Consider the following 24,119-nt stretch of genomic DNA (forward strand, 5'->3'; position numbering starts at 1 on the left):
GTGGTATACATCTGCATTGTTCCCCCATAAGAAATAGCATACGTGCTTTCAAGTTGTTGTAACTTTAGGCAGAAATAAATGCATGGACAATTTGAAGTACAGCATTAACCAGGCCATAAATTCAATGGGTAATCTTCACTTATCCTCACAACTGTAGCATTTAAATTTTAGTAAAACTAGAATTACTTAGATGATTGTAAGCATACTATACTTGTTATTTGTCATTGCATACTATACTTGTTATTTGTCATTTCTGATCTGATTTCAACAAATCATACATAAACAGTTCATGGCATGTGACTGAAAGACGGAAGTGTTAACTTACCTATTCGGTCTTTCTTTTCCACACAGATTTTACTATTAGTGAGAAAAGACTTAAGGTGCAGGGATAGAGAGGAACTTTTAACTAATGGAATATTAATTCTACATACATGCACTTCAGTTTCTGGAGGAAAATCTCACAGAATGTAAAATGAATGAGAAATAATATTAAAAAAATAGTTTAAGCTACATTAACCACAGCTCCCTGTTATCTTTAATAGCTTTTCCTCATTCCATGTCTTGGTCTTCATCTTGCGTCTTGTTTCTTCAGAACTGCCTAGACAAATGAATGCTGAAGAATTCTCTGCACACTTCCCAAAGGGGACTGCATCTCAGAAAGCCAACTTTAGCCATTATCTTGATGTCTCAATGTAACAGAGTAATATCTCCTTTGAAGTGACTTGTCTGATGGATTGAGGCCTAGAAATCAGCTGGAAGGGAGCATAAGTTAACCTCTTGACATGTCATCCAAAAGAGAAATGTATTTGGATGGAAATTTTAACAACTACCTCGATATAATTTGTTAAAGTCATCGTCAAGAAGAGATAATAAGGAAGCAGTTATGTGGTTCCAGCAATAAGCTATTGAGCACTTAAAATGTTATGATGGATGTTTCATGCATTTTAATAGACTCAAATGCCAAATGTGCTAGATACAGAATAAGTTTTTTTAATATAAGAAACTGTTCATCAGTGACATGCTCTGGGTAGATGTTTTTAATACTATTAGCTCTTCAGAAAAGTACATTGAAAAATGAATTAACTGTTCTTATAGCATTAATGGAGAATAACATTGCAGCTAAGTGCTTGCTAGACTTCATCAAGATTGAACTTATGAAATGATGACTTGCTGCAGAGAAGTTCACTGATAAAATAGCCCACCTTTTTGAAACAGTTATACAGCTAAAACTAATAGATATTTACACAATATTTTCTGCAGACATGAAAAAGGAGTGGCTATCAAAATGTCACAGATGGCTCAGAAACCAGGTTCTGTGAACTTCTGTTTACGCACATGAGCAGAGAATACTACCTCTCCTTTAAAACAGTACATATGAAGAAGTACATATGACAAAGGCTCTGGGCACACATACTGTTCACTACTGTCTATAATCACATCTTATTTATCTTATTGCTTGAGGAGTAAGATAACTGGTTATCAGGGATTTATTCCCAACTTCCAGCAGTATATGAATGTATCAGAATCAATTTAATTTAGGCAAAATTTCAGTTTAGTATGCTTGGTTCTTTTCTTTCTTTGACCAGATATAGTTGAGCTTTACCTAAGCAACTTGGTTCCCTTACTCAAAACAAAAACCAAGAAGGAGGATCTGATCTGACTCTCACTGATGCCAGGAGTACTTTTTCATAATCTAGAAGTCTTCTATTCATAATATCTTCTAATTAATATGAGAGGGACAGAAAGAAGGAGACTTGGAAATCTTCCATTAACATACTTTAGACCTACTGCAATGCTCACCAGTTGTGTTTATAAGAACTAGACAACCCATTCAAATCTCACTATCTCTGATTTTATCATAATATTTGGCCTCTCCCTTACCTGTTAGTGTGGGTATCTATTCATTTCAATTTTAAAAAGTAGCATTCTGTATAAAAATTCTTTACAAGTATATACTGGGATAGAATGATGGAATGACAGCTGTGAACATGTCATGTGTTTATCAAAAAAGTAGTGTGTACATGCAGAGAGATGGCAATTCATTTAGTTTTTCTTGAAAAGCTCCAGAGTTCAGCACTACAGCATTGATTCAGTAAGGCATCCTATGTGAAAAAAATCCTAAGCATATTCTTAATACACTCAAAAGCTTTCTGAACTAAAATCATGATTTTAGTATCTTTTCAAACAGATCTGCTACAGAAAACTCCAAAATTTCTATTACTTGAAAAAAACTCTTAGAACTGTAATCCATTAATAGAAAGACTGCAGTATTTCTCTGCAGAATTCTCATTTTTAAGGACATTTAGGTGTTTTCCACAAACGTGTTAACAAATGAGTATCACAACATCATTATTCTTAAGAAACAGAGATGCCTAAGAAACAAATGAAGAATAATATGAAAAGCAAATAAAGGTATTTATACAGGAAATCTGATACTATTTCCAATCTGAGCATAAGCATAGAAACATCATCAACTGAGTGATGCTGAACTAATATTATTATTATTTCTGAATACAGAATGCTAAAAACAATTTCCCTTTGAAAGAGCCACAGACCAAAAATTGTTGCCAGAACACACTTGTCAAAAAGTCAAAAAAATTATTCACAACAGTTAGTACAAAGTAGCCAAATGCATTAGTGCTTTATCTTAATTATTTGACCAGTTTTAATTGTTAACTAAGAATGAATGTTTTTTGAGAATTTACTGAAATACTTGCTTGTATCATCTGCTGCCAACTGTGAGATAATACCGTAATTTTTGTGGAATCTGATTACAAACTTCAGAATGACTGTACCCAACTTAGCTGATCATACCTTTACGTTTTATTCCTTTCACTGGCAATTCCATTAATTTCATGCTACCCATTTAACTTCTTAATGCTTTTCATGGCTGTATAATCATATCTTTTATAAATATATACTCAGATCCTCTTGGGAATCTCTTCTTTTTCTAGCTTGTGTAGCTCCTCCATATATGAAAGCCAGTCCATGCTCTGGATGGTCCTTGTTGCCGTGCTCTGTTTTCTACTTAAGTGTATCATGAGGAACAGGAACTAAAACTGTGTGCAGCACTCAAGATGTGGACAAACTGTGATTACACAACAGCATAATGCTGCGTTATGGTCTGTCCTTACTTCCTTTCCCCATAGTTACTACCATTCTTTGGGATTTCTGGTCACCTCTGAGCACTGACCTGTTTTACAAGGCTATTTACAATGCTTGCACAATTTCTTCAGCTCAATGCTGACAGCTAACATAGACCCCATTGCTGTACTTGCATAATTAAGGTTACTTTTTCCAGCATGAGTTACTTTGTACAATTACTTGTACAATTACTTTGTACTTACTGATATTTAATTCCACCTACCATTTTAGTTTCCAGTCATTCAGCATTATGAAACCCTTCCAAAAACCTTTACATGCTACATTTCGCTTGATTTTCCTAAGTAACATTATTGCATCTGCAAACACAATCATCTCAGTGTTCCTTCTCTTCTCCTGATCATAATTTGTTAAAGTCATAATCAAGAAGAAATAATAAGGAAGCAGTTATGTGGTTGCTATTGGGCCAGTTGGTAATAAAGTTTTATTGTGAAATGATTGCCATTACAGCCCAGTTTACTAGCATAAGAATGACATTACATAAATTTGTACATATTCTTCTCCAGAAGAAAATAGTATTCAATTGCTATGCTACTACTGAGGAGAACACCATTCTTCAATACCCCTACAAGATGACATTATAATAGCCAGTCTCTGGCATGAAAAGAAAGAAATTGTGAGACTAATTTAAATCACCAGTCCTGAAATGTGATTAAGTCATCTTGCTTTTCAGAAGCTGAATAAGAAAATCACAAAAATAGAGTAAGAGAAATTTAGGGCCTACTATATATTAAAAATTTGCTTTGCACTCCTTCTTCTCATTAAAAAAGTAGAAAGGTCCAGTCTACTTCTTCTGCAAAGCTGTTTTATGAAATATCTGGATAGGACCAGTATGAGCTAAACACACAATTTCATTTCATATAAATCTGGATGTATTAATTCAAGACATCTATTTTTATAGATCTGGCATATCCTGGAGGCTGTTTTGTCCCTGTTGCTAAAACAGGCTGTTGCATGCTTGCAGCAATCTTTGCTTTCTTATCCTCCAGGAATCCGCTTGTCATTTTTAGTATTTCGGGGATCTCCTCCTCATCCCCCTTAAGAGTTCAGGTTGAAGGTTCTGAGGGAACAACTTCAGTCAACTCTAGGCCATGCCCTTGGGCTCAGCTAATAATATTTTGGTGGCATACCAACTCTCAAATAGACAGCTGATATATACCCACAGCATGAACTTGACTCAGATAGCCTTACATATATACATTAAGTGGAAAACTATCTATGCCTGGCCTTATAAAATTGAGTGGTACAGAAAAGCTTAGAATTAGTCAGATGATACTGAAATACCACAATTGGGAAGTCTGCTACTTTTTAGAAAAATATAAAAGACTTTTTTGAGAACATTTCTGTGGTAGTGTTAAAAAGCAAGTCCACATCCAATTGTAAACCTAATGTTTTTTGAGGTTGTCATGATTAGGGTGACTATCCCTATTGTACGAATTTTCAGATTCACTTCAATAACCATATATTTAAGTTTTTACTGTTGTCTTGTTTTACTGAGTGTCTCTGGCTATTGCAGAGCACAGCACTGTGGCCTGAAAAAGCTACAGGTATGCTACTGTTATTTATATGTTTGATAACTGAGGCCCCTGTTCAATCAGTTACATATTTGGGACTTAAAAGGAGAAAAAGCAGATGGATGAAAAGAGGAAGAAGAAAGGATGGAATCACACACAAAAAGAAAAACATCTATTTTCTAGTAAGAAAACCTGAAGTGATATTTTATTGATAATCTGCTAGAAGATTAATGCCAATTTCCCTTTCTTCTAGCTAAGGGAAAAGCAAACACAGACCAGGGCTTGCTAAGCAGCAAACAGATGGAGGCCAGGAAATAAATGTTATTGCTGTCCTTCAGACAGGCCAGGAAGAAGTGATACGTTGAGGCCTTGAATCCCCGGCAGCCTACCTTGAAAGCTTTATTAGCAAGGAGAAAGTGAATTTGAAAGACCCTTAAATGGTCAGCCAGCAAACCTAAAACACCTATTTTCATTGTAAAGAAGGTTTGAATTTTTGTTTTGTATGTTAGCATGATAATTCTGCCCCCCTCAGCTACGAAGGTCAAGTTTGCTTCTGTGAAGCTAAGACTTCTTCTCCCGCAGAACCACAGGGGAACTGACAGGTGTCCCAGCAGAGGTATTGACAATCCCATTATACATATGCAGGATTAGCCTCCAATTCACCACATGGATGCTTGAATAATTGTGCTGCGCTGGGCAATGCAAGAGCAGGCCCAGCAGACTGGAAGAGGACTAGAAGAGCACCCCCTTTAAGTAAATGTCAATCTTAAACTTTTTAAATGACAGGTGAAATTCTGCAGTGCAAAGAACGGTATGCTGAGCCACTGAGAAACAATCGGCAATGGCTCTGCCAGTTTTCTTTACACTCTCAGCTAAGCCTTTCCTACCCTTCAACAAATCAACAGAAATGACTTTTTTAGAAATATTTTTGAGTGTTAACATGTATCAGTATCTGGGAAAAGCCTACTGAATATTTATGACTTTTAGTATATTTAGTTGAGGTTCTTACACATGTCAACACTTTCCCAAAACACTTTATTTTGAACTATCTGTGCAGAACTCCCAAGCCTGTGAGCGCTAGGAAGAATTCTAAAAATAAATGCTACATGCTTTTCATGCTTACAAAAAAGTCAACCTCAAAACAAAAACCACAGATGCTAAATAATGGGAGGGGAAGCACAATGACTGTTCTTTTCTCATTTGTACAGAAATGAAAGACTTCTTATTTGTCAGGGCAAGTCACAGACCTTGCCCTAAGTGCTCCCAGGGAGCAGAAGCATGTTGCACATGAAGGGAAAAAGCTATTCTTTCTCTCCAGAGAAGGCGGGCCTGCAGAGAGTAGGAAGAAAGGAATGGGTCTGCCATCACATCTCCAGTAAGCAAGTTAATGACGGGCTTACATGGCATAACCTGTGCAGCATCAATCTCTTCTCCTCACCCAGTTTTTAATAGCGAATGAGAAATCAGACAGGAGCTCTCCTAATTGGCTCCTGTGGCTGTACAGAACAAGTTAAGGGCTGTCCCATAACTGTTTTAGTCCTCTTGACTATGTTTTTACAAGCAATTTTGCTTTCAAACCTAAGCTTTTTCTCCTAGCATGCTTGCTAACATGCCAAAACTGTTATGTGAGTGTGCTCTGAATGCATCCATACTGTTCCTATGCAGCTATCCCTGACCAAAGGAGAACTTCTAGATTCTTTCAGTACAAATTTGAAAGGTGAATTGTAACTGCTTGACTTTGTCTAAAATGGACGATACATAAAGCATGGAATGGGTTACAGCTAAGAGATCATATAAGATGTGTTCCTGTGCTTACTGGCTGTCTAGCTATCAGAATCAGTCCGAACGATTGTACGAACACCTCTAGGTTCATTGTTTGAAATAGAGATTAAAATGCCTTTTTTGTATGTGGATGACATGAAGACATACACTTTGTCTCATGACCAAGGCCCTCATTCACTCCTCCAACCACACTATTATGTGTGCTTTCATCCTTACTTCACAACGCAGTGCCTGAAACTATTTATAGGACAGTATTAGTACAGATTCAGCACATCAGTAAGGACTCCACTGAGACAGATTCTAGGAGTAAAGTAGCTGATTTCCCTTTTTCATTTGTGTTTTAACCTGTTTCCTTTGCTTACATTCACATGATGTTTTCTGTTAGTGATTAGTGGGTTGTACCTGGTTGAAAAGGCCTGTGTATGCTTTCAGTTTTGTTGTACAGTAGTAGATTCTGGTTTTCAGGAAATCATGTGGTTGGAAAAGGGTGTTTAAAAGATACTGCTGATTGAGAAGGGATTCAATGACCCCAATGATCTAAATCTACAAAGTTCAGTCAAAGCTTTCAAATAATTATTTATAATTATTTCCAATATTATGCTCCAGAATTCAGACAGAACTCTCAATAGGTACCACGCTGATTTGCTGCATGTGCTCTATTGTGAAGCTCTTTTGCATATTTTTAACAGGCTGTCAGCCATACTGAATGAGAAACAAAGATCAAAACCATCTGATACAATTTAAAGCCACTGCATAAAAGCCAAACCAATTACAAAAAACTTAAATATATTGGGAACCTACAATACTGTATCATTTTAATGATTTTCTATTGTCAAAGACAACAAAAAAGGGGCAAATTACCTATTCTAGTCATTCTTTCCAGCAGATAGGGAGAAGTCAGTACATGGATATTTATTAGTAGTTTGATCATCACAGTAGATTTTGCAATATACACCAGACCATAGCTGAAGACTCTTGACTTTGCAAGCAAATGCATTCTTATAAGCAGTAGCTTTCAAAAGGATATATGGTTTTCATTTACATTTTCCTACTGCTTAAAACCTATAATGCAGGCTGAAAATATACTGTACTTGAACACCATTGTTGGGTTCTTCAACACATTAAATTCTCCTGCTATTTACTGATAATCTGACATAGCTCCTTGTCATGCTCTGGATTTGTAGGATGCCGTGACAAGAAAAAATGCTTCAGTAATAGGTGTTACACATTCCATACAGAATAATTTACTCATCTGTAATTTGCATGTCTGCAGAATATCTAAGCATAAAAAGATGGTGATACAAAAAATAAAGAGAGAGAAAGGATTGTGAGAAAAAAAACAGAAATGAAATGGAGAGAGAAAAAAAACAAAGGAGAAGAAAAAATAAAGGATACAGAGAATGGATGAAGAACTAGGAAGACACAGAAGCAGGGATGCACACAAATATAAAAAATGAATATTAAAGAGGCACACAGCAAAGCCTCAAAGCCCAGGAAATTGTTCCTAATTTGGACGGGTGGTCCTCCATAGAAGGTCCATATGCAGGTTGATACGTTTCCAGGGGAATTGCTTACATGTATATTGCCATGAGAGTACTCACTGCTCCCTGCTTCCTAGCACTGCCAATTCTTGGTCAGGTCTTATGGTAGTCCTACATTTGAGTGCAATTGTGAGTTTCAGTGGAAGCACTAGTTGAGAAATCTTTGCATGTCTTGCTGAGCAATATTCAACAGAAAAGAAATTATTCCATATCTTTTTATATTAAAGAAGAGTGTCTGATTCTTTCAGAATCCAATGAAAACCAGTCATTTCCCAGTTAACAGTATGATTATCATTATTTATTACTTGTATTATATAATAATTAATAAAAATCCTAAGTTTTTAAGACCCTACTCTACTGACTAATATAAAAATAATGTAGACAGTTCTTTCTTCAGGAATGATAGCAAAGCAAAAAATCCTGGGACTATCTAAAGTTGCAGGTGCCTGGAAGTTTTCAGATGCCAGTGTTTTGGAAGCATTAAAATGGAAAAAAATGGGATTTAACTTAAGTCAAAATAGTAGCTCTTACCGTAGCAGCAGTGAAAATACAGAAATAAAGCACACCTGTGTTTGTTCACTAGTCATTCAAAGCCTATTATATATCTGTCATATAAGTTTTATGGGGTGAAGTTCTGTATCTAAAAAGATATTTAGAAAAAATCCCATTCAATTCCACAGGATTCGCTGGTCTTTTAATTGCAGACTGTAAAGCATAAATCATGATTCTGTAATTCTAATATTTAGAATCCATGAGAACCTCAGTATCATTTATGATGGATCAAGTCATAGTCAAACAAAATAGGAAATGACTTCAAGGGTATTTTGATTACATAGGGACTGCTTGAGTTAATCTTAAAACAGTACAAAAATAGTCCATGCTCTACTTAAGCCTATTTCCTGTTCTGTTATGCAAAAAAGAGAAAGGTGAGCATTGTATTAGGTGTAATAAAGTCCACTTAGGATTTGAACTTTTTTTTTTTTAAAGAAACAGCAATTTAAGTAAAGTGTCTCTCAAACTTGCACATAAATGACTTCCCTCTCTACAAGGGAGAAATGTAATCTTTGCTGAACATGTCTTTTTAGGCAACTTTTAAGGATTAGCTCATCAGTTTCATATACAATATGTAAAGAGCTGGATAGCAATCGGCTTGTACACAGTTCTTTTTACAGAATGCCTAATGACAGGCAGTCCTGTGCACGAAGGATTCCTGTTCTTTGAACCAACTTCTCTCACCTCGCTCTCATTTTTGAGTGAATCCCTGAGTTTATGAAAGCTAAGATCGAAATGATAGTGGACATTTTCACTCATACACACTTGCCCCTTTCTCCTGAGGTAAATCTCAACATTGACCTAAGTGTATCTGCAGTACAAAAGGACCATTTATTTCATTTGTCTGATAATTTGATTTTGTGAATTTGCAGGTCTGAAGAACACACTGACGTGATTTAAGGGTGTATAAAAACAACATTTCAGCCATAATATTTTCTGATTAACATAGGAAGGGATTTCTAGTGGTGTATGGCCATATAAAGATACCAATTTACTAACCTAAGACAAAATAGAAATAGTTTGACATTAGTATGTCACCCTGTTATCATTTACAGACAATACAAACTGAAAAGCCATCTCTCAACACAGCAATGAAGCCTTTCAGTTCCATAAAAATGGCATGAAGTGAAGACTCTCCATAATATTCTTGACCTGATAAAAGCTCAGTAGCAACCTGATTAACAACTTGAAACTTAAGCAAAATCTATTTCAAACCAAGATCACAAAACACTACCTCTTCTGCAGCACAGGACATTAGTTAAAGGTAAAGTCATGACAAAGCATGGAACAAATTGCCAACACAAGCTCAGCTCTGCCCAGCCAACAGTGCTGGTCATTTGAGCTGCAGTGAGCAACAGACAGGTTTCAGGCTGCATTTAAGGGAAAATGGGAAGAGGAGGTGCAACATTTTATTCACTATGATTGCAAGTCGCTGTAGGAAATAAGGTGCTTGCATTCACATTTTCCTTTTCTTCTCCCAGTCAAAACACCAATTTCTGCATATGTTTGTTTCTATTTTTTTAAAGCTGTCTCTCCAAATTCAAACTAGATAATTTCAACCTGACCTTAACTCTGTTGCTAGTCTAGTTATAATAAATAGTATTTCAGTCCAAACAGTGAAATTACATTAAGAAGTCTGATCTTTAAGCAACAGAAACTTGGGAAAAACTAAAAACAGTCTTCCTAAACATGAATACAACATTTATTTCTATCAACATAAAAACAGGACTGATACACATCCAGCTCCAGCTGTCAGTAGACTACAAGACCCAAAAGGACAGACACTGAATCACCGTATTGTTTAGCAAATCAAGGCTCAAGGTCAGGACGGTGTTGCTTTGAAACTAATTCTCAGTGTTCCACCCAAATCTATTATGCTGTCTAGCAGGCGAGCATCTTCTAAGGACTACTTAGAACAACAGTTCATCATAATATAAAAATTAAAACACAGAAACTGTCCATGAAATGTTATCTGGTTTTTGAAAAGATGCAGTGAGTGCTGAGAAGTAAGCATAGTAGTACTTACCATGATAGGTACTGAAAGCTCACAAAAATCTGTTCAGTACACAAGTAACAGAGAGAAGATGGAACTAATTATGAAAGTTCACTTCTAATAACAAGGAGGCTATGAGCAAACTGTAAAGAAAATAAGAGTGTTTGATACCAAGGATACTTTGTACAGAGGTTATGCTGCTTCCGTATGAGATCAAGAAGAATTAAAAACTCCTAATGCAATGCTCAGTAAACACATTCCTGCTGTGCGCAATCCTCGAGCCGGAGGCTTGTTACTTACTCTGTACTTGCAAGTCCTCTTTGATCCAAAACTGACATGATAATGGAATCTAGAAATCATTTTAATTTATTTTTATAACATCTCATTTTGTCCAAAAGAGATGAAAAGAACAAAACACCTACTGTACTACGACTTTATTATCTATTTTTTTCTATGTTAGTGATTCCCTTCTCAGAGGGATTTTCTATTTTTTTCAGGAAATTAAGAAAAAAATACTGTTTTTTCCTAGAGAAAAAGGTATTTGTCAGTACCAAAGTCATTACATTTCTACCCTAAAAGCTGCTTGCATCATAGTTGAAAATCTTTTCTAATTGGGACTTACTCAGGAAAAAGAAATGGCCTATCAATAATGCACACCAATATGCTGTTTCTGAGATTTTTCATGATCTTTTGCATTTTTGACAACGGACATTAGTAGAAATATGTGCTTTAATAACTGAAAGATTTTAAAACTTGTCTTATTAATGAGAAAGCTATCTTTATGCCTTGGTACATGCAAGCATTTACTTTACATTATTGAGAAATCTGTCCAGATTTAAATATGGTTTAGATTAAATACTCACCCCAAGAAAATTTTGCTTTTTAATAGGAGTACCATATTTTTGCTCTTGTGAAGTTGTTCACTGCAAAATCTATTAGCAGATGACATATTATAAAGTACTGCAGTTCTGAGTTTTTCTTCATGGACTATAAAATTATTATGGAAGGTTATTTTAATGACTTATGGGCAGTTATTACTACCATAAAGTATATCTACATCGTTTGTTGCTTAGCTTTCTTTGTATTTTCATAAAGCTAATCATCTGGCCTACAAACTCTGGTAGGAAGGGGGAAAGAAAACAACCCAAAACTAAAATCTACCATACTTACTATCAATACTTTTGTTGACACCATTCAGGAAATCCATAGACTCAAAATAAAATCACAGTCCTTTTTCTCCTTTCAGAATATAGCCTCTTAATCCAAATAATATCAGAGAAGTTAAAATTTAGTCCATTCATCTGGCAAATGTTTCCCTCTGTTTCATAAACATGCATATCACAGAGAAAAATTGTTCAATTTAAGGGTTCTCAAATGATTAGAGTGTAAAAAATCATCATAGAAATATAGTTTTTCCTCAGACTTAATAATAATGTCCATAATGTAATATATTACATCCCCATAAAACAAGGGTTTAACAAAACCAGTCGTGTTGTAAGCAGCCAGTAAATAGAGTTAATTGCCTAGGAGGATTATAAAATAGAAATTATTGTAGTATGAACAATTATGTTCAGAGAGTCTAACCACAGGTTGGAGGTAAACTGTCAAGAAAACTATAGGGAGGACAAGGAGGAAAAGATGTGGCAGCTTATCAGAAATGCTGGTTCAAAACTCCTATAGCTACTGTCAATAAACTAACCCAGCTAGAATAATTCAGTACTACTGGTAGGTACAGTATTTCTGCATACTTAGAATCCGTAGAATCCTTCCTTTTTTAATACTCTAGTTAAAAGTTATACCATATGGGAAGGACAAAAAATATACACTAGAGTATATGATGACTTTTTACACAAAAATAATTAATCATCACATTTCACTAATAAATTATCAAGCACTTGCAAGCTGTCCACAATCTTTTTCATCTAGGTTGCATATTTTATAATGGTGGAATAACATTTTAAAAAGTTTGAATAGGCACTTACTGGAATTACAGTTAATCCTGATACAGTCTAGATGGGGAAGAATAGATGAAAAATGAAAATTTATCCTTCAAGGTAATAGCTGCAGACATCCAATAAAATCACAGTCCACCCTTCCGGGGACAGACACATGCAAATATGGCCACTCCATATCATCAGTCTTTACATACTGTTATAACCCAGATATACTGCAATAAATCTTTATAAATAGAAACGACAAATAGGGTAAAAATGGCCAATTTCAAACAAAGCTACATGGTGACAAATCTAAGTGAAAGATTAGGCTTAAATGTCAAAGATGCTTAATTGAGGCAGGTTGCAGCCTTCTCCCCATCTGTGAAAGAACAGGTAATTTCTCTCGGTGCAATTAGAAAGTGCTCCGTCACAATGGGTCATAGAGCAAACCGGGCTACAATCAGGCATCTTGGACCGCTCCAGCAGAGCAGACCTCAAAGGCTGGCCTTCCACAATGGAATAGCAAACACAAAGCACATTTCCCGGGCTGATAAATACGGTTGTGTGCTTTCACGTTTTTTTTAAGTACAGAATTAGTATAAGAACACTGACTACCCTTAAATCTACATTAACATCGAGAAAATTATAATATGTTTAGAAACACTGATAACTAGAGAATGCTGTCTCTTTTCCAATTACCTCCTGGCTTGACTTTCAAAATTTTGGTAGGTGGGGGAAATAAACAATATTGCTAAGGTGTGGATTCATTTACTTCCTTGAGCTATAGAAGTAGGCAAAACATGACAAGAGGGTGGTATTCTGTATATAAAAAGAATGGCCTGATCTGTAACAGGATATTGTGCTAGGCTATCTACACTCATTACTGAAAAAATTCTTTGCAACACTATTTGATTTGCCCAGACGCTACTGTTTTATACCTTTGAGGAACATATATAACGTTAAACCTAGATTTTGTTTCCATATAGCTGAGTTTGTCATGTGTCGTCAACCGCATCAGAAAAGTGGTTGCAAACAGCCAAGGCCCAGCACTTGCATGTCCCCTTTTACAGAAAGCTTTCCTGAAGGAGGCTCCCCGGGGCCGCTGGTATTTCGGCGTATTTAGCAGTTTGCTGCAACCCTAGCTCGCCACTGGAGGGAACTGCGAGAGAGGAGTGGGAAAGGAAACCCCCCGGTTCTCTTACTCTCCAGACTTGCCATCCCTTCCAAAACCTAAACACCACGACAGCATTCAGTGATCGATGGTTTTAGAAAGTGGGGAGTAATGGGATTTTGTTCATGTTTTCTGGAAATTTTACCTATGGTTAGAACAATCAAAATATTTATTAGCCTTTAAAAATATCATTTAATTGACTTCACTGAATGCGCATTTTCTAAAATATACTTACATCCTCTTTCAGGTCCTGACTTGGTTTTAATCATAAGCAAGGCAAAAATGCTTTAAAACTTCATTTTTACTAGAGAACACCATAACCTAACATTTTGTTAATTATATTTCAAACCAGGAAGCCAATCTTTTTTTCTGTAAAAGGGCTCATGCCTCTTGTGTTCGCATGGCTGTTTGCTAAGGGCCGCAGTCTTTGGGCATTGAAGGGTTGTGTTATCTTTTGATACTACAAAAATACCACTACAGAACTGTTTAAAAAGTAGAAGATGGATTTACTATAGATTTGACAACTAAAAAAAGGAGACCAAGATATCCATCAGTGGAAATGATATTTAATTGAAATATTTTCAGTGTTAAAACTAGAAAAGCCTTGATACACATGCACACTGTAGATTAACTGATGCAGCTAAAATTAACTGACCTATATGTATGTTGTTGCTGCTTGTATGTTTGAACTGTGGAATTACTAATATGGAGAAGTCATGGAGAGAGACCAAGCTTCCACAAAGAAGAAAAATAATTTAGCCTAAAAGTACCACTGATGAACCAGTCTTCTCTTTTTAGAATACACAATAATATGAAAATATTGTGATGGATTATGTTAAGACTATATAAAGAATACAGAGATGCAAAACCAAAATAATAAAAGTATAATAATGGGCATGTATTTATATGTGTATGTACATACGCAAATGTTGCATAGACGTGTGTTTATATATCATTTCCATTTACTTTTAACGTTAAAACAGGCCATTTCATAAATGTTTGCAAGCAAAAAGAAAAATGTAAGAAAAATGTTAATTTCTTGGAGGAAGAGTTTGTTACCTAGGTTGACCGTTAGTTTAACCCGTCCTGCATCCAACTCTAAACGAAGGGTATCTGCAGATTCCCTAGATGTCGTTGCCATTAAAATGCCATAGGCTCTCTGAGACCTGAACCGCAAGGAAACATCTTCTGCCTCTGTATGCATCACAACAGGGAGCTGTATTTTCATAAACATACTTCCATCATAGCTTAAAATTGTTGCCTCTGAAAACATAAAGGAGAAAATCAGTTATTAAGTATAATGTGTTTCTTGAAACTACTTAAAGAGAAGATAGTAAACCATATCCACTGAGTATGACACTGAAAAATTACTTATTACAATTTTTACTGGGAAACATAAGCAAAGTTGATTTTAAGTCACAAATCTCTGACATATTTTTGTTTTTAAGTGCGATATTTTGGTGCTTGTTAAAGAACCTTAATTGCTTTGTCTCTTAATGAACCAGCTATCCACATCTGCATCTTCAAGTAGATGTGCAAAATCACATGTAAATAAATGCTTGCAAGACTGGACCCATACTATGTAAAATAGGTCAAAGCAAGTAAAAGCTATTCAGGTAAACTTTATAGCATCTTAAAAGGTTGTATATGACTGTCATTCACTTAGGTAATTACCTTAGGACATTTTATATCCTAAGATACAAAGATAGGTATAAATCTATAAGGATTGCTACTACCAAGGTTACGATTATTATCCAGCTGGCAAAAAGAAGCCTCCAGGTATTAGCATGAAAGAGGCAGAGAACCCCCTGCGTGGTTTGGATGGAGCACACACTGCTTCCTGACCACAAAGACTGAGGCCTGGCAGCATCAAAAATCTGTGTACAAACATCACAACAGCCTCAACAAGAGAATCAAGACTACATTTGGCATATTGAGGGTAAGATTTTAAAAAACCTGAGATAAGCAAATAACGGTCAGTTCCAAACATCACGGAAAATCCTCCCGGAGAGTATCTCTGGCACAGAGTGGTTGCTGGCTCTAGACCCCGGAGTAACGGGTCACGAGGCTGCTTTTCCCAGCCTCAGGAGCCGTAACAAGCGGGGCAGCAGAATGGCAGCATTTTCGCTTGCAGGGAGGCACAGCAGTTCCTAGAAAGTGAAGGCCACATCCACTTCTGAAACGGATTAGGGAGTCCTTTTCGAAGGATCATCAAGCACTGCTGCCAAATAACCTGCACCGTCTTTGAAAATGGCTGGAAGGTCTACAGTTAGCTGTGCACCGTCGTGGAAGAAACAGTGAACGTGCCACATACTTCACCCAAAGTCAAGTCCGTAGACAGACTGCCAGGAATTCTGGTAGGCTCACTTGTAACACAATGAACGAACCAGACTATACAACTGCAACCAGTGTCTGAACGACAAAACAGCAGAATGTGCCCCATTTTACGCATATCTAACTGTTTACCTAGCACTAATTACTAGAGACCTTTTAAATTTTTTCACCTGTCTCCTACATTCTTCAACTAACCTAAAATTGGTAAGCTTGGAAACTGGTGATGTTTTGGATGATGAGGGCTAAACAGGACGTGACAAATAATCTTGGTCCTTTCTATTTGGTTAGAAAAAGATATAATCCTGAGAGTACCTCATCCCACTGGAAAAAAAAAATTGGTTATTTGCCGGATAATAGGCCAAATGAGTCACAAGCAAAAAGACAAGATAGTACAGAACATCCAGGGGAAGGCACAGAAAGTGTGAATTATTACCTATTTACTGCATTGACAAAAAAGAAGAGGAAAAAGAAAGGATATAATTACAAATCTATAAGTATTATGAGTTTGAAATGTTATTTTCTTGCGCAAAACCCAGTTTGAAATTCAATGTATTGCGTATTGTACCATTTCTCTCTTGCAGACTTTTCCCAGCCAAGCTCTACAGTCAGAATGTTCTTTACCAGGCAGTTGCAGATTCAGTGCAACTAGTTAAGGCTCTAGGTGGGGAATTTGGGGGATCATAATTTTTACTGTTCGGTCTATCCCATTGTCTTGGCCAAATAATGAATTTAGGTCTTCTATGCTTTTGAATTTGCCTCAGTAAAATGGAGATAGTTCTCTACATCAAAGGAGTGTTGTGGTCCTATATTCAATAATATTTTCAAGGAATTCAGATACTACTGATACTGTGTTTAATTAATGTAATAACTAAAATAGTGGAAGAATTTTTTTTTTTTTTTTTTTTAACACCAATACATAACACGCTATGGGTTGTCAATGCAGTTTCCATTGTGTATTTTGTAAACATTTAAAGACAGATAAGCTCTCTAAGATTTTCAGACTACGCAGTCCATGGAAGGACAAAACGTTCCACTATAACTGTGTGAGCATATTCATGGCAAAAATGATAGATAATTTGTTCATTAACAATTCCAACCTTCCCAAATACAATTTTTTCCTTAAAAATTCCTTAAACAGTTTGATGTTGGGAAAAAGGGATTACTAATACTTACAATGAAAGTCATCAGATATAGGAGGTTATGAAGAACATGTTTACAGGTTTGATTATTTCTAACCATGCAGGTAACTGTTTTCAACATAATCTTAACCTATGATTTTTCTGTGAAGGAGACTAAATGCTTAATATTCACCAACCTGATGAGAGATGTCAAGTTTTCAGTGGGAAGTAGTTTGGTTTTTTTTGATTATTTGGGGATTGGGTGGGTGGATGGGGGGAGGCTCACTGTGCACAAAAAGCTCCAAAGACCTATATCTGGGTCAACATGATTTAGGTGATTAAAGAAGTCCAGGATAAAAATTTTCAAGTTACATGCTAATATCAAGGAAAATCAAAGATATTTTATATTGTGTAGTAAAAACAGATATATTAATCTTATTCAAGTTTTTCATAAACTGGCCAAATTAGATTAGATGCTATATGGTAAACAGCAATCAACTTTAATAAATTATCTTCTGATAATGTAAACAGTAGATCCCTAAAGAAAGTTGTCAGAAACCAGCACTGGTATTTTTCCCTGGCTTTGCTATAATTATTCAGCCTTTTAGAGAATTACAGAAAAGGAGAGAAGGAACTGTCTCAATTTGATCAGAGATGACCTGCGAGCATTTACATCATGGTGACAGACCTGATGTGATTAGATACCTAATCCTCCCGAACTATTCTGTGCCAGTTATTTTGGAAACAGATGTTTCAAGAACAGACCAAGGAGACTGAGCAGAAGATCAAATGACTTAGAAGCTTTGGGACCTGACGCCAGCTGCTCTCAGAATGGGGAGCTCCAAATCACAGGCATTCTAGGATATAAAGGTATGGTGGGAAAACCCGAAGAATTGGCAGGAAGAAGGGATGATTTGATCAAAGAAGGGTTAGAACTGCCCTGATTGCCATTACTGAAGATCAGTGACACTACAAATTCCCGAAACAGAAAACACAATAATGCTCAGTTCCCTCACTTGAAATGAGCCTGCTGGAAAAAGTATGTATGGTTAGGAAGACCTTTCGTTGTTAGATCATTATTAAATGATCACTACATTATCAAAGTTGAATGATCTTCTATCAATATAGCGCTTCTCTCCAAGAATGGCATTCTGCATTTTGCTATGTGAACCATCTCTTCAGCTCAACATCTGTCAACTCAACTCAGCGTTGTTCTCAACTCTGCCCATTTCCATGTTGGGTTGGTGTTGATGGGACAGAAGCATGCAGACCAAAGACAAGACACCTTTGAGAGCAAGTCACACAGTGAATTCTCTTTCCCCTTACTGGTGTCTTTCTTGTAACTCCTTGTGGCTATGCCCTATTACTCTATCATAATGTTTGGTGCAATACATTAATGTAATGTCCTGGAGAACTTTGGTTTTCAGATTATGAGAAAAAAATGTTTTCCAGATAAAACGCAAAGGGTTTGTTTTGATTTTCTTCTCATTAACTAGAGATTGTGCTTCAACTGTTTAGTGTAATTGTTTCCATCTTGTAGTTACTCCAGTTGTTCAGAATGGATCGTTAATTTGCAAGGCCTGTTTATAAGATGGTGACCTGAGCTCTGAGAGGCAGCTTGAGTTAGGTCAGTTATGCAAACCTCAAAGGAATACTCTCACTAAAAGAGTGTATTAATTTCTGTCTCTAACTTTTACATAACCGGAAGTCGGTAAGACCAAGTTTCTCTCTTGCATACATCCTTTTATGGCATATGAAGAGCTTAATATTGTGCTTACCTGGTGGACAGCTTAAGGCAATATAATATCTTATTACCTTCTACAAGATGCTCTGTATTAGTAGTTACATATGTTAAATGGAAGAATTGCCGCACATCAGGTTTTTGAATACCAAATCTGTTCAGGGTTTGGAGTTTTTGTTTTTTTCCCCTTTGGACCAACTAATTCCAGGATGGGGAGGGGGGTGCCATCTTGCTTGGAAATCTACACTGACAACTGTTTTCATACTGGGGTTGACAGAGGTTTATTATTTTTTTTCCTCTCTCTCTCTCTCGCTCAGCTTCTCCACACTGGTTATTAGGTTAAGTGCTAATAGAGCAAAAGTTTAATTCTGAATGTGTTATTCCTTAAAAGGGATCACAGTCTCCAAAGCAGAGAATATTAATTTTACTACCATTTCAGTGCTGGAAGCACAGAATTGAAAAGAGAAAGAATTAAAAAAACCACCCTTATTAAACATTACCCACAGTTTTTTATGGCAGCAAATAAATGCATGCAGTAAGTAGAGTTATTCACCAGAAGTAAACAGCAAGATATCACTCATAGCTTAATAAAATGAATATATATATTCTTTCTAAGATATTTTTATGAACTTCACATTAAAAACCTTTGGTTCCTCTGTGCCAAAAAAAACCAAAAACAAAAAACCGTAAGTGTTCCCCTCTCTACATTTTTGTTCAGCTTGTTTCTGATGAAAACCTCCAGCACTGGATTCTCTTCCTCCCTGTACAGATACTGACTAAATCAGCTCCACACCTACCACCAGGGATGCACACAGTAATATTGATATCACAGGCGATTCAGCATCTTAATTTTCACTTGTGTTGGGATTATCTAAATTGCTGCAGAGCCTGAGGCACCCACTCTTCAGCAACCTTCCCCACACCTGCTTCTACCCTCAGAAATGTTCAGCCAGATAATTTATGGGGAGAAACTGAATTTTCCAACCATCTGTATTTCAGATAAAGAACATTGCATGAGGAAACCAAGTAGATATTATTCTTCAATTCACACCTCGCTTAAATTATACAATAAGTATGGACTGGGCATTTAAATTTCAACAGTGTTCTCCATTTTAAGTTTTATAATCAAGTTTATGTCATTTGTACTATACCTATTAATCCTCCTTTCTGCTTTTGTACACTGAATCTATATTAATAAATAAAACACGATCTTGTTTCCTTTGGACCCCGTCCGGTGCCAGTAAAGTCCTGAAACAAAATTATTATTTCCTGCTTTTTCAGTCTCAAAGTGTCCGAAATAACATTAAGTCTGGGTTGCAGCCCACAGAGCCCCTTTTAAAGCATGCAATTACCCTCGGTGCGAGCTGTCTCCCAAACCACACACCAGCTTTGCCTCAGAAGGGGAGAGCTGGCCCAGTCCAGAGCCACGCCAGGCAGCACGCGAACAGGATGGATCCTCGGGAACTGAGGCTCAGGTTTGCTCTCTCACCTTGCTTTATTTACCAGGATAGGGGTAACAACAACATCCTACACTGAAAACACTCGCTGATATATGTCCTTTTACTCCTACAAATTGTGTGGTATTATTCAAGTTTATCAATGACTACCGATTCAAACTCATAATGTTTTTTCGTTCCATTCATTTGTGTACACCGTGCTCAGCTGAGCGCTCTTTGCATAAGTTTCCCAGAGCAGTTACTTAAATTCATCTGTGTTCACCTGTGCCCCATTCAGCAGCTTTGGTAAGTCACGAGGAACCCTTCCATCAATATGATGGAAGTAACTGTTGATATGCAATTAATTACTAGATAGTATGTGAACAGAAACTAAAATGATTCACTGACATTTCTGCAAATGAAGACAACATTCTGTCTTATTTATTTTTATTCCAATAGCATTACTTCAGGACTGAGGTCCTAAACCACACTGTAAAGGGACTAGAACCTGCAGCCTGGGCATTAATTAGCCTAAGTCATAGCTGGATTTTCTGAAACAATATTTTAAATATATAAACACATAATTCTTCATACAATCTATCATTATATCACCTGTACTTTTGTTTTCCTTTAAAACATCCAGAGATAATGCAAAGGAATGGAAGCTATAATTTATTTAATGCACAAGTGTGGGTATGCAAGTGTGTCTGCATGCACAACTGTGTACATGTACACACACAAACATCCTCTTGCTAAATTATTTTCTCCTCGGAAGTGTCACTTCCATAAATCTTTCTTTGCCTGCCTGCTTTTTCCTCATCATTATCTTTGACAAATTCACTCCTGTGCACTGTTCCTAGTTGCCCAGTTAAAGGCATACACCTGCAAAGCACACTGTCGAGAGGCAGTTACGTATTGGGATCCACAAAGAAAAGAAGAGAGGAAGTCAAATTATAATGCTGTGACAGCTGTCCATTCATCTGCTATAGCTTCTATAATCTACGGAAGCCAATCTACAGGTTATACTGATGTTTCACTTTACTCAGAATCAAGAATAACATCAAGAATAATTTGTAATGGGAGACAAAGCAAACAAATGTACAAAAGATTAAGTATCCTGAAATCAAAATAGAACTGAGTTGTGTTCCATGCTTTTTGTGCACCAGTAAACTGATGGAAATTATTTCAGATATTGCACTGTAGAGTGCATAATACATACACGTATGGGTTTTGGTGCTCCTGGTTTTGGGGAAACAGCATGGAAAATAAAGTGTATTAAAATGTGACTATGTGCTTTTGTTTACTGCCGATATCTTAATCACTTAAAATTAAATACCCCAGTTGTTTCATCTCTAATATTTCATTCTAAAATGATTTCCTGCTTTGTAAAATTGTATTGTTTGTTGAAATGAACATATTTCTATTTTACTTTAATTGGTTGGAAGAATTGTAATTATGTTGTTTATATCACAAAGTACAATAGTTTATCAGTTACTGCACATGGGTAGTAGTTATAATAACTTTGTGTGGTAAGATGCCAACACATTGCTTTCAGAGTCCCAAAAGCTGTAATCACATTAATGCATGACCATTTGGGATATGAATATTACTAAAAGGAGAAGTCCTTTCAGTGCAGTTTCCTCTGGATAGGGAAACCCAAGAGGAGGAGATGATCCCAGACCGTCTGAGCTGCCACACAGATTTCTGTTGGACAAGAACCAAATATTATTGCAAAGAAGCCAATAACAACACCATATTATCACCATTCCCATTAGGCGACAATCGCTGCGCTGGGAAATTAAGCTCTGTGTCGGAAGATGCTTGAAAATAAAATATGGGAAATAGAGACTAAAAGGTTTCTGTACAAAATAGTACCACCTGTCAAATACATCCATGGGAAATTGCTATGACGAAGCTCGCTTTTAAACTCCTCTTTGCAGATCTGCCTGTGTTTTTGTCCCTGTCTCTAACGCACATGTTTCCTAGCAATTCCTGGCTTGAAGAGTCATGCAAGACTTGAAGGGAACGCAAGGCCTATTTTCATCCTGCCCTGTGTAATAGCAGCATTTTGCCACAGGGTGGTACACCATACACGCTTAACTGAAGGCTTCTGTAATGCAGCGGACAGCTCGGTTGTGCCCTCTGCCAGCTGCACTCCACCAGCAACAGAACAATCTGGAGATATCAAAATAACAGGTCACCAGTCAAAGGCTTTTATCTTCAAAAAATTAAAAAAAAAGGAAACACAAACGACTAAGAATCTTCTTGCACATACTAATAATATGATGGTAGTCTACATAAATGCAAATACCTATTTATATACGTCTTAAACATTCAGCAGAATTCTGTTTTTAAAGAATACATTTTTATTTCATCTTATTACCTAGAAAAAAATAATCAAACTAGAAAAATAACTTTAGCTGCCAGCCAGTACACTTGAAGTTCAGATTTCAGCTTGCAGGGAAGCTATACTATCTGTCAATTGCAATGTGAGACTTAACAAAATGTAATTTCTGGCATTCAAACATTTCCTGTTCCAACAAGAATAAACACAAATACCTAAAATTAACTAAGGTTTGGGGTTTTTTTACTGTTGTCCTACTTACACTAACTATTTTATTAGCATATTCTGTAACTTCAAATAGAAGTACAGAATTCTTCCTGTAAGCTATAAACTTCTGCCTACCTCACCACTATCCACCTTTTTAATGAAATAAATAGATGCTTGGCAGACTTTACCTTAACTTTTCTAGACAAGAGGAATACTCAGTAACTTAAGATGGGTAGAAAATATATTTCCTTGGGAACTAGGAACTTCAAAAAATTGTCAATGAACAAAAATAGACTAGATTGCTCTTTTGCCTTGATTCATGACGGAAGTTCTGGCCATGAATTTCAGTGATGCTATGGAATTTAAAAATAAATTTAATTTAATTAGAGGTTATACTGATTCAAAGGGGTAGAGAATGGGATCTCAGTTTGAAACTAGCATGGATAATTTAGTAATATACTAATAATTGAAATAACTTCATGATTTCACAAAGCTTTTCAGGACACAGCAATGTATGATGACAAAAGGAGAGAGATTTTTCCAAGGCACCTTTATAGCAGGTACCAACTCCCAGTCATAGCCCATAATACTTTTTTATGCAGCTTAAAAACTTGCCCAAGATCCTTCCTATTGAGTTACTCCTCTAAAACTAGAGCAAAGCTCCACCTCACATCAAGTAAAAACAAGGATGCTTTTTCTGCTTCAGAAAAATTAATGAAAATTTACCGGTTTTAACCATTGTGCAGGATTCTATAAATAGAAATGTAGCCATCTCATGGAACCTACCTCTCTCGCATGATCTGCCAAGGTACCCTGTCCCAGAGCAATCACAAACGTATCTGTTCCACCCGTCCCTGCACACACCGTTGTTTTTACACGGGTTGCTAAGGCATGGTTTTGCAGTTTCTCTTGAGCATGAGGGTTTTACTCCAGCTGTACTTTGAATTTCAGCCATCTGTCGAATATCTTTGCTTTGACCATCAATAAATAAATCTCTAATGCAGCCGACGTATCCGTAATTGAGAAGTGCTGTCCACACCTCTGTTGGGAAGACCAAGCCTGCTTTATTTTCTGGTAAACCTCCAAGATACAAGTCATCATCCAAGTCAAGGATTTCACTTTCTCCTGGTGCAGTATATGGTGTACGTAACGTGTTCACAGATATGGTTCCTGGGAAGAAATGACAACAAAATGCATGATTTTCTAGACATTTAAAAGGATTTTGGTACCACTGCTTTATTCATTAATCTGCCTTCCAAATTAACTTTTGGCAAATGAAACATTGGCAAC

General features: G+C 36.4%; 1 protein-coding gene across 1 annotated transcript in view; it reads right to left on the minus strand.

Annotated features, from left to right (window-relative positions):
- Nucleotides 1-24,119, minus strand: part of NRXN1 (neurexin 1) — a 723,763-nt gene that overhangs the window by 401,014 nt on the left and 298,630 nt on the right. The window contains exons 9-11 of the mRNA XM_067292993.1: nucleotides 23,616-23,999; nucleotides 14,709-14,912; nucleotides 12,527-12,553 (exon numbers count right to left, since the gene is read on the minus strand). Of these exons, the coding sequence (XP_067149094.1) occupies nucleotides 12,527-12,553; nucleotides 14,709-14,912; nucleotides 23,616-23,999 (615 nt within the window). The remainder of the gene's footprint in view (nucleotides 1-12,526; nucleotides 12,554-14,708; nucleotides 14,913-23,615; nucleotides 24,000-24,119) is intronic.

The sequence above is a fragment of the Apteryx mantelli genome, chromosome 3 (assembly GCF_036417845.1).
Source record: "Apteryx mantelli isolate bAptMan1 chromosome 3, bAptMan1.hap1, whole genome shotgun sequence".
Lineage (NCBI taxonomy): Eukaryota > Metazoa > Chordata > Aves > Apterygiformes > Apterygidae > Apteryx > Apteryx mantelli.